The following is a 12,183-nucleotide window of genomic DNA, read 5'->3' on the forward strand; positions in this document are numbered from 1 at the left end:
GTTGGTGTGATTATAGACAAAATCAAAGACAAATCTGGAGGGTTAGGTGAGAAGTGTAATATTAATACACTTTACTCACATGAAGCTTGAGCGAACAGGTTAGCTTAGCTTAGCTTAGCATGAACAGCCTGTTTAACATGTGATATCTATTGTGTCACCTGTTAAACTTGTGAGTTGATGTGGAGCTGATCATTGATGGATCAATGGATAGATCTAATAAAGCTAAGCTAGCGGTTTCCAGTCTTTAGGCTAAGCTAAGCTAACTGACACATCTTACAAAGAGGTATGAAAATGGAGTGAATCAGTTTTACTAATGCACGGTTTATTTAATGTGGACACAATGTCACTCAAATCTTAAATATAAGTTTGTTTAATGAATAACAATCAATTTGTTAACATATTATTTAGCTTTTAATCCTACTATTGTCACACTTTACCAATAACTGATGGATTTGTTCCATTCAAACGTCCCTCGTTCTTGTTCTGCAGGTTAAACCGCAGATGAACTGATGGAACATCAGCGATGATCTCGTGGTTTAAACAGAAGAAGCCAGCTGTGGTTTTTCACTAAATGTGAAACCATCCCTTTAACTGTTTATAAGTGACAGAAACACAAGTCCTCTTCAGTAAGCCGAGTCCACTTTCTGCAGACGCCCCCCTTCTTCTTCTTCTTCTTCTTCTTCTTCTGCCCTTTCTTCTGTGTTTGACATTTACTTATTTAATGATATCTGAAGTTGGTCTTCTCCAAACAAACCCGTCTTCAAAGGTTTGTTTAGGTTCAGGAAGAGGTCCTTAAAACCTCCTTTAGGGTTAAAACTAGTCGCTTCTCGGATGAGATCTTTATTGGTGTTTAAATAACTACTAAAAGAAATCCACTTTGACAACAAACAGGGAAAAGTTAAAGAACCCGTTGATAAAAGAGTTATTTTTACCCAGAACAGCTTTTAGAGGTGAAGCCACGAGACAAGATGCACGTTCATGCCCGTCTGTAAATACTGTAACTTGAGGTCCAGCTCTGGAGTTTCACGACGTTTTTGACTTTACACAAACACTGCGATGACATCACCACGCTGATCGTCAGTGAAAACCTCGATGAAGGTTTGGATGCTGATTCCCAGGAGTCTGCAGGAGCTCCTGCGGATCTCCAACCTGCTCCATGGAGCCGCTTCCCTGCCAAACTGTTTTTATATTAGTTTACCATTTACTGGTTTGATTTTCATGACACTAGATTAAAGAACCAAACCATGCAAGGACTCGTTAGATTAAGGGGCGGAGCCGAGTCAAAGCGCCGATACACAACTTCGCACATCCCAAACTTAGGATGTTGCGATGAGGTCACGTACGTAGCGATGAGGTCACGGCTCCATCTCACTATAAGAAACTACTCTATTTGTATCACAAATAGCAGGTGGATCGATGGGGGCGGGCGCTGCTTTGTGCTAAGCTAAGCCGAGCAGAGAGAAACAGGAAGAGAGAGAGATTTTTTACTGCTGCTCTTCTGCGTGGTCACGGTCTCTTCCTCTTCTTCTTCTTCTTCTTCTTCTTCTTCTTCTTCTTCTTCTCCCTTTGTGTTGCATTTCCTCCTGTTTTACTGTTTTCTGCTTCATGAGACTCACATAGTTGTGGCCGATAAGACAAAGAAATAATGACGTAAATAGCTCTACGATAATAAAACATTTGTAAACAAAAGTACATTTCTAGATAATAACATTCTACTTAGAAAACATAAAGAAAGCTGGAGTTTGGTCCGCTCGTCAATAACAACATCAAACGCCGTCCCCGCCTGATGACATCATGTGGTGTCCTCCTCGCCCTCAAGCTGCTCTCGGTGGAGGCCTTTCTGATCACGTGACATGACAGTACCCCCCACCCCTTCCTCCAAAGGCATTGATTAAATAAAATAAACCAAAAATATGTGTAAACTTCAAAGGCTATGAGCTAACAATGCTAACGTCTTCAGGGATCCATGAAACAAAGCACCACAGTTTGAATGGGTTTCTTACGGGTCTCTTTGTCCACACGTGTGTGTGTGGGTCAGCGCGTGTGCATGTGTGTGTGTGCGTGTGTGTGCATGTGTGTGTGTGTGAGAGCCGCTCAGGTCTGGCCCTTGAAGCAGTACACGCCGTACAGCTTGTGCTTTTTGTCGGGGAAGCCGGCGAACCTGACGGCGGCCTCCGTGGGGCTGCAGCGCCGGCGGGGGCGGGACACTGGGTAACGGACGCTGCCGTCAGCCAACCAGCCGGCGTCGCAGCGGTCGTAGCCCAGCAGCTTCCAGGCGGCAAACATCTGGCCGACCTTAGCGATCTGAGCGCCGTCTTGTTGACACGCCGCCACCGCCTCGTCGTAGGTCAGCTTGGAGGGATGGATGAGGTAGTAGAACCGACCTGGAGACCCCGAAAACATGGCCGACTGTTAGGGGCGGGGCTTGGAACAGAGCATTCACACCTCGTGTTCCCTTTTACTTGTAAGACGCACACACACAGACACACACACACACACACTAGCCTTTGTAGTGCGAGGTGAAGCAGAACACGTCGTAGCGGTTCTTGTCCTTGTCCCTCAGGCCGTAGTTGCGGACCCCCGGCAGCGTGTTCCTGCCCCCGCAGGGCTCCCTGGGGGCGGTGATGGGGTACTGCACCGAGCCGTCGCTCAGCCAGCCGGCGTTGCACCAGTCCAGCTTCCCTCGCCACGCCCGGTGCAGCTGCTCGAAGGACGCCACCACGGCGTCCTGGGCCCGGCACGCCCGCTCCGCCTCGTAGAAGTTCAGGTTGTAGCGGCCCAGGCGGGGGGAGTACGGGAAGACCACGCCTGAGGGCGGAGGTCAGCGGATCAACAACCGGTCCTCTGACAGCGGCTTCAAATGGACTCCTCCTTCCTCCTCCCTTCCTCCTTCATCTTCCCTTCACCCCCCCTCCCCTCCTCCCTGCCTCTCATGGAGTAGATGCTACATCCTTTCTAACTCCTCTCTCATCCATCTCTTTCTTTTATTACATGTTATTTAGCTGAGGCTTTTATCCCCCCCCCCCCCCCCCCCCCGGCTCACCTTCTAGATCGAGGGACACGACCACGGTTCCGTCCTCCAGCCCGTCGATGACCTCGCACTTATATCTCCCATAATCCTCCAGGGTGATCTCCGTGATGACCAGGGAGGCGTCCAGGGGGGAGGAGCCCTGCAGGTGGACGCGTCCGTGGAAACTGCCGTAGCTCCTCCTGTGGTGGTCCATGGCGACGAACACGTCCACCTGAGCGAGGCACAATAACAATGTTCCTCTTTCTTTGTACGGGAGAATTGTTATTCGTCGCTTTTCTGACACCAAATATTGATCCATGGAATCACACATTTAAACATCTAAAAACAAAGCGTCAGGTATGAAACAAGCAGCGACCTCTTTCAGGAAGTCCGACGTCATCTTGGTCCATTTGATCCTCATCTTCCGGCTGGGAGTCAGCGATTGGTCCATCCGGATCCGGCACGGCAGCGTGGCGTTGCCTCCTCGCCGCGACGCCACCGTCAGCGGCTCCGCATCCACGGAGAGGCGAGGTCCATCCTCTGCAACACCGAATGGACCATCATCTACACGTATCATTTGGCTCCACAATACAAACCGTAAAGAAGCAGTTTAAGATGAGAGATATCTCTATTAGCCTAGCTTAGCACAGACACTGGATGCAGGGTGGACTCTGTCCACGGTTTGAAAGTAAAGGTCATGTTCAATGTGATTTATTTAATCCACAGTTCAATCCATCCAGTAGCTGGTGAGATACTCTGAGCTTTAGCCGTGTTGTTAGCTTGAATGAGCCAGTTTCCATTTGCTTCCTGTCTTGATGCTAAGCTAGGCTAACCACGTTGGATTGGATTCTTTCTTTCTCAACATCTAAGAAGAGAGCAAACTTCCCCTTTGCCAGGTAAATCAAACAAATAGATGAACAGTTCAATAAAAACAGCCCATAATAATAATAATGGTGATGATCTGTCAGGGTCCCTGATTGGCTGTTTGACCACCACAGCGTTTCAGTGTGTGAGAGCACACACACACACACACACAGACACGCACACAGACACACACAGACACACATACACGCACGCACACAGACACGCACGCACACACACACACGCACACAGACACACTTGTGCTGATCAATCAGCTCATTGATCTGGTTCTGAGAGCTGACTTTTACTTTTTTCTGCTTCTTCAGTTCCTGAATCATCAGAAACAGCTTTTTGCTTCAGTCAGAAGCTTCATCCTGATCATCAGTGTCCTCACAACATGTCAGCTTGTTATTAACATAGTTTGTTAGTAACTACATTGTTATTAAGGTTGCTTTTTAATTATCATAGTTTGTTAACTTTTTACGATCTGTGATCCATATAACGTTTGTTATTAACGTAGTTTGTTATTAACTTAGTTTGTTATTAACTTAGTTATTAACATAGTTTGTCAGTAACTTTGTTATTAAAGTAGTTTGTTATTAACTTAGTTTGTTATTAACTTAGTTATTAACATAGTTTGTCAGTAACTTTGTTATTAAAGTAGTTTGTTATTAACTTAGTTTGTTATTAACTTAGTTTGTTATTAACTTAGTTATTAACATAGTTTGTCAGTAACTTTGTTATTAAAGTAGTTTGTTATTAACTTAGTTTGTTATTAACTTAGTGATTAACATAGTTTGTCAGTAACTTTGTTATTAAAGTAGTTTGTTATTAACATAGTTTGTCAGTAACTTTGTTATTAAAGTAGTTTGTTATTAACTTAGTTTGTTATTAACTTAGTTATTAACATAGTTTGTCAGTAACTTTGTTATTAATGTAGTTTGTTAGTAACTTAGTTTGTTATTAAAGTAGTTTGTTATTAACTTAGTCATTAACATAGTTTGTTATTAACTTAGTTTGTTATTAACGTAGATTTTTTTGATATTTACGTTGTTTGTAAATAATGTGACCTCAGAGACATGAAACAAGGCTCTTATGAAATCGCTGTCTAATACCCCCCCCCCCCCCCCCCTCACCTGTGACGTAGATGGTCCTGGAGAGCTCCAGCTCGGGGTGCAGGAGGTCCAGCTCGTGGGCCGCCGCGGCGACTGAGGTCAACGCGGCGAGCAGGAGGAGAGCGGGACTCATCTTCTCTCACCGGAAGAAAGGTGCGATCACTGTGAAGCTGGGGAGGGAGAGAGGGGGGGGGCACAGGGAGAGAGGGGGGGGGCACAGGGAGAGGAAGTCAATGCAGCACAAGCTGCAGTGTTTCATCTGCAGCGCTGCTCTGCAGCAACGACACCTCCAGCGTCTGAGGAGAGCTCTGCAAAGATCACTTTGGGACGTCCCGTAAGGACACACACACACACACATCTACTCTCTCTCACACACACACACACACAGACACACACACACAGACACACACACACACAGACACACACACACACACAGACACACATCTACTCTCTCTCACACACACACACACACACACAGAGACACACACACAGACACACATACACACACACACACACACACACAGAGACACACACACAGACACACACACACACACACACACACACAGACACACACACACACACACACACACATCTACTCTCTCTCACACACACAGACACACATACACACACACACACACACACAGACACACAAACAGACACACACACACACACACACAGACACACACACACACACACACACACAGACACACACACACACACACACACATCTACTCTCTCTCACACACAGACACACACACACAGACACACACACACACACACACACACACACAGACACACACACACATCTACTCTCTCTCACACACAGACACACACACACAGACACACACACACACACACAGACACACACACACAGACACACACACACACACACACACACACACACACACACAGACACACACACACAGACACACACACACACAGACACACACACACACAGAGACACACAGTGTCTCCGGCTGGTCCGCAGCATCAGAGGGAGACGGTGACACAGTGCAGCGTCACGCTCACACCTCAGGCCTCTCACACACACACACACACACACTGCAGCACATCCTCGACACCCCAATCAGGGAGGGAGTCGCTCTCTCATCACGTGTCAAACCCTGACGACATTCAACAGAAGTCTGAATCAGGTTTAAATCCCATAGAACAAACAGTGTGACACGAGGTGAATATTAAACGATTCGTAGGAGGGTCACAGATTATTAACCCAAACCAGTTCATTACTGACAGGTTATGTTTAAAGAGCCATTACCTAATGGCAACTTCTGGTGGATTTAGGAGAAAGGAAGCAGTAGTAGCACTACTAATATATTCTACTAAAAAACGGCCAATTTAACTTACTTCATGGGGACAAACCCACAAAATAAATGATTGAAACTGATAATTGATTCATTTTCTAAATTTTCATCTTAAAATCATCGTGTGTGTGTGTATGCGTGTGTGTGTGTGTGTGTGTGTGTGCGTGTGTGTGTGTGTGTGTGTGTGTGTGTGTGTGTGTGTGTGTGTGTAAGGAAGCAGTCGATCAGATTGACCCCCCCCCACCTTATCTCCTTTCACTCAGTCCCTACTGCTGATGCGTTGGCCTCCTCTGCCAGGTGGAGCTCCTACAGTCAGCAGAATAACTGCAGCACACACACACACACACACACACACACATGCACGCACACACTTCACTTACTGCCCCCCCCTGCCTGAAACCCCCCACTTACAGGACGAGGTACAGCAATGTTTGGAGCACTATTTTTCATGTAAAAAAGGTTTGAAAATGTATGTGGCGAGTGAGGAGAGAGGAAGAGGAGGAATGAGAGGAAGAGGAAGCAGAACCAGAACTTAAGGGACCGTGACACCTGGAGAGGACCCTTGTTTCAGGAGTTCAGTGATAATACGTCAAATACCCAAAGTACCACAGTGTTACAAGTAAATATCTGCATCTCTCTGGTCTCAGTCTCTAGTTTCAAGTCTTCTTCGATGCAGCATGATGTTCATTTAGTGAATGATGGTCCATTTAGAGTCAAACAGACCTTAAAGAGGAGAAGCTTTAGGGCGGGGCCTAACGTTGATTGACAGGTCTCTCTACCAGAGACATGTAAGGCGTGTCTCAGTCCATGTATGTCACTTCCTGTTCAGTGGTTGATAAGAACAAGGATGGCAACAGTTAAATGGCTGAACTGGTGGGTCCATTACACGACATTTAGCTGATGCTTTAATCCAAAGATTTACATGGATTTTACATTTGAGCCCAGAGAACTATTAGCGGTTGGGTGTCTTGCTCAGGGACACCTCGACATGGGACATGGGACATGGGGGGGCCAGGGTTCAAACTGACGCACCGTGACTACGTCCACTTCTCTCAGCCAGACTTTGTGCTCACCGTGTTAGCATAGCCTGTTAGCCTGTTAGCATGCTAATCAACGGTAAACATCCAATTGAGGAGGACGTGATGTTCCATTAAAGCAAAACCTACAGGTGGCGCTAGAGGAATGCCCCTCACAGTGAGATGAGCATCACTTACATGATGAGTAGGTTAGATGAGCATATTGTAAATAGTTTGAATCCCTCTGCGATGAGATAACGATCCAGACCCGGGGTGTAAATAGCTCCATGGTGCTATCTGCCCCCCCTCTGGAGAGCATTCAGCTCACCCAGCCGACACCACGGGGCAGATAAGCACTACTCCTGCAGTACATGGAGCACACTTACCTGTGACGTATCTTCTCACCTCTTTACACAACACACTCCATTGAGAAAAATAGTGATTTAACCTCAGAACGAAGGAGTCATTTTTATTGTGTTACTTTGAACCAACCCTTTCAAACTGTGTTTGCCTATATTTAGACTATATTTACATGATTTCATTCATCATGTTTAACCCTGCCCCCCCCCCCCCCCCACACACCCCCACCCCGCCTACCAACACAGACTCCTTTTTGGGGGGTTTTAGTGAAGCTGACTTAAAGTCTATTTTCTTTCAGACTGACGTGATCCAGGTTCTATATTCAGACCTGAAACACGCTGATGCAACACCTCCTGTGTGTGTGTGTGTGTGTGTGTGTGGGGGGGGGGGGGGGGTGGGTGTGGTAGGAAGGGACGGGTGGGGTATTTACCCTACACACACAGGCCGGGGTATTCACCAGAACGCTCCCTAATGTTTCCCCCCGGTGGGTTCAGGCCACAAAGGGTCCTCAGTGAGGGGCACAGGGAACCTGTGAAGAGGGAGGAGCCTGGAGGGCCACCACGTCCAATCGGTACGCTACGTGCAAAGGCACCTCAGAAGGTCCGACTACCTGCTCCGCTCGTACGTTCCACCTCTGGCTGCATCTGTCTGCTGAAGATGAGGTCACCTAAACGTAACTCACTGTGATGAAGACTACGGGCTCCTCTTCCTCACCTGATCCTCCTCGTGAATCCAATGAACCTCTGAGCGGCACAGAGGCGCCAGTCGTCCTCTGTGATATCAACCCTCACCCTCAACCTTCACCCCCCCTTTGCCTAATTTACGGCGCCCTCTCCGGCCGCCGCCATCCAGCTAGCAGTTAATCTGGCTCTACATCCCATAATGCCCCTGGGTTTCACTCGCCGTCTGTTCCAGGAATCGGGTACCGCAGGGGGAGGTAAACTACACGCATTTGATCATCTTGGAGGCAGAAACATGTTGAACTAGCGACTCTTCCTCGCTAGCTTAGCATAGCAGCCTAGCCTAGCCTAGCCTAGCCTAGCCTTCTGTTTGACACGGGGAGGAAGTCCTCTGCACAGTTCTTCCTTGTTTTGGCTTTCTGTGATGTCACTGACTGCAGCTTCGCTTCCTCAACTTCCGGTTTTCTGCATAGATCAACAGCATCAATATACTGTATATATATATTTATATATATATATATATGTGTGTGTCTGTGAGTGTGTGTGTGTGTGTGTGTGTCATTCTGTCTAAACTGCATTTGTTGAAACAAAAAATAAAGTCTGTTAATCTCTTCATCTTAAATAAATGTTTATATTTCTGTTAAACAGACAAAGCTTTCCCTCATCTAGCTGCCAGCTGCTGAAAACACACACACACACACACACACACACACACACACACACACACACACACACTCACACACTCACACACACACACTCACACACACACACTCACACATGCACACACTCACACATGCACACACACACACACACACACACATACACACACACACACACTGAGGAAGTGGAGGAAGAGTCTTCTTCTTCATGAACGCGTACAGCGCTCATTTGACGCCTGGTTGCCTAGCAGCAGCGTGCACAGACTGAGGCTCTGCTGTGTTGGGTGGGGGTGTGTTGGGTGGGGGTCCGGGTGGAGCCGCCATGTCTAAGCCAGCACATAAAGAGAGGTTGTTGCAGCCCCCCCCCCTGGAGGAGGAGGGCGATCGAACGTGATCTTCACCTCAGGAAACACAGAGTTCACCCTCCATACCTTCTATTATATTATGGGATGGAAACACAGTGACTCTGATTAACCGACTCGTCGTATATCGAGTAAAACGCTGCCACCAATCAGAGGCTCAAGTACAAGAACCTCTCAGTTCTACTTCCTCAACAATCGGCCTCCTTCACACCAACAGCGCTCCCTCACTTCCTGCACGGCAGGAACAGTGGGTCATTGAACGCACCTTCACCCCCCCCCCCCTTACACACACACCAGAAAACTAGGATGCTGCTTTTGGCAACGACTTTAAACCCAGAACGAGCTTCAAGGAGACAAATGTTTGCCTCCAGTCAGGATGCAGGACCCTCAAAATGCAACATGACAAAAAAACACAAAAACACGACTGAAATACATATTACATAAAAACACACAAACAACTTGACATCACACAATCTGTTCTTTAAAGAGTTCACAACTTCAGCATCAAACAACCAGATCATAGAGGAAGTGATCTGAAGGAATCCATTGAAAACCATTTCAAGTATTTCACAATAAAAGCAAATACTGATGAATAGAAAATGTATTTTTAATCAGCAATTTACAGTGAAGCTGCTTATTAAAAGTATGATGATGTTAGTAATTATGTTACAGTTAATAGAGGTATTACTTAAAGATAAAGAGGAATAGAGGTATTACTTAAAGATAAAGAGGAATAAAGGTATTACTTAAAGATAAAGAGGAATAAAGGTATTACTTAAAGATAAAGAGGAATGGAGGTATTACTTAAAGATAAAGAGGAATAAAGGTATTACTTAAAGATAAAGAGGAATGGAGGTATTACTTAAAGATAAAGAGGAATAGACGTATTACTTAAAGATAAAGAGGAATAGAGGTATTACTTAAAGATAAAGAGGAATAAAGGTATTACTTAAAGATAAAGAGGAATAAAGGTATTACTTAAAGATAAAGAGGAATGGAGGTATTACTTAAAGATAAAGAGGAATAGACGTATTACTTAAAGATAAAGAGGAATAGAGGTATTACTTAAAGATAAAGAGGAATAAAGGTATTACTTAAAGATAAAGAGGAATGGAGGTATTACTTAAATTTAAAGAGGAATAGAGGTATTACTTAAAGCTAAAGAGGAAAAGAAGTATTACTTAAAGATAAAGAGGAATAGAGGTATTACTTAAATCTAAAGAGGAATAGAGGTATTACTTAAATCTAAAGAGGTATAGAGGTATTACTTAAATCTAAAGAGGAATAGAGGTATTACTTAAATCTAAAGAGGAATAGAGGTATTACTTAAAGATAAAGAGGAATAGAGGTATTACTTAAAGCTAAAGAGGAATAGAGGTATTACTTAAAGATAAAGAGGAATAGAGGTATTACTTAAAGATAAAGAGGAATAGAGGTATTACTTAAAGATAAAGAGGAATAGACGTATTACTTAAAGCTAAAGAGGAATAGAGGTATTACTTAAAGATAAAGAGGAATAGAGGTATTACTTAAAGATAAAGAGGAATAGACGTATTACTTAAAGCTAAAGAGGAATAGAGGTATTACTTAAAGCTAAAGAGGAATAGAGGTATTACTTAAAGATAAAGAGGAATAGACGTATTACTTAAAGCTAAAGAGGAATAGAGGTATTACTTAAAGATAAAGAGGAATAGACGTATTACTTAAAGGAATAAAGGTATTACTTAAAGATAAAGAGGAATGGAGGTATTACTTAAATTTAAAGAGGAATAGAGGTATTACTTAAAGCTAAAGAGGAAAAGAAGTATTACTTAAAGATAAAGAGGAATAGAGGTATTACTTAAATCTAAAGAGGAATAGAGGTATTACTTAAATCTAAAGAGGTATAGAGGTATTACTTAAATCTAAAGAGGAATAGAGGTATTACTTAAATCTAAAGAGGAATAGAGGTATTACTTAAAGATAAAGAGGAATAGAGGTATTACTTAAAGCTAAAGAGGAATAGAGGTATTACTTAAAGATAAAGAGGAATAGAGGTATTACTTAAAGATAAAGAGGAATAGAGGTATTACTTAAAGATAAAGAGGAATAGACGTATTACTTAAAGCTAAAGAGGAATAGAGGTATTACTTAAAGATAAAGAGGAATAGAGGTATTACTTAAAGATAAAGAGGAATAGACGTATTACTTAAAGCTAAAGAGGAATAGAGGTATTACTTAAAGCTAAAGAGGAATAGAGGTATTACTTAAAGATAAAGAGGAATAGACGTATTACTTAAAGCTAAAGAGGAATAGAGGTATTACTTAAAGATAAAGAGGAATAGACGTATTACTTAAAGCTAAAGAGGAATAGAAGGACTGTACCTGCTCTGCTTTTGGAGACGTCTCACCTCTCCGGCGGTCAGCAGCGGAATGAAGCGATGTTTCACGCACGTACATGGAGCGGGGTGCGCGTGTGCGCGTGTGCGCGTGCTGTCAGCCTCTCCTCCGAGAGCTCAGTGTGCGTTAAAGAGCAGGAAACGTGTGCGCGCGCACTCCGACGCGTGCAGGTGGAATTAAAGTCAAAGCCTCCGGTGACTGGTGGCAGCAGTGCGCGTTCCGTGCGCGTTCCGTGCGCGCTCCGGTCCTTGTACTGTTGGAAGAAGGCACGAGCCTCCCATAAACACGATGTTAAAGTGCACGTGTCACCATCACAAGGTGCTTCAGTGGTTCACATCGCACACGGGTTCTAAACGGAACCTTCTCTCAAGGAACCTTTGAGAGAAGCTTTCCAAAAAGTTCTTCAGAATCACGTGGAT

At 44.6% G+C, this 12,183-nt stretch overlaps 1 protein-coding gene across 2 annotated transcripts; it reads right to left on the bottom strand.

The window, feature by feature from the left end:
- Positions 1 to 301: 301 nt before the first annotated feature.
- Positions 302 to 11,885, bottom strand: LOC119227071 (hyaluronan and proteoglycan link protein 1). Of its 2 annotated transcripts, none has more exons than XM_037485533.2 (6): positions 11,750 to 11,885; positions 5,008 to 5,156; positions 3,387 to 3,550; positions 3,044 to 3,242; positions 2,506 to 2,808; positions 302 to 2,384 (listed from the first exon to the last, which is right to left on the bottom strand). In XM_037485533.2, the coding sequence occupies exons 2-6, from the start codon at positions 5,117 to 5,119 to the stop codon at positions 2,095 to 2,097; spliced, it is 1,068 nt and encodes a 355-aa protein (XP_037341430.2). In that variant the 5' UTR covers positions 5,120 to 5,156; positions 11,750 to 11,885; the 3' UTR covers positions 302 to 2,094. The 2 variants fall into 2 exon arrangements, with proteins under 2 accessions (XP_037341430.2, XP_037341432.2); XM_037485535.2 differs by lacking the exon at positions 11,750 to 11,885 and adding an exon at positions 8,399 to 8,714.
- Positions 11,886 to 12,183: the final 298 nt, after the last annotated feature.

Source organism: Pungitius pungitius, chromosome 18 (genome assembly GCF_949316345.1).
Source record: "Pungitius pungitius chromosome 18, fPunPun2.1, whole genome shotgun sequence".
NCBI classification, from domain to species: domain Eukaryota; kingdom Metazoa; phylum Chordata; class Actinopteri; order Perciformes; family Gasterosteidae; genus Pungitius; species Pungitius pungitius.

Coding starts and splice junctions, on each gene's coding strand:
- LOC119227071 (XM_037485533.2), bottom strand. CDS start 5,119: ATGAGTCCCGCTCTCCTCCTGCTCGCCGCGTTGACCTCAGTCGCCGCG. Junction 3,551..5,007: donor CAGGACCATCTACGTCACAG/GTGAGGGGGGGG, acceptor TCGGTGTTGCAG/AGGATGGACCTCGCCTCTCC. Junction 2,385..2,505: donor CTTCACCTCGCACTACAAAG/GCTAGTGTGTGT, acceptor CGGGGTCTCCAG/GTCGGTTCTACTACCTCATC.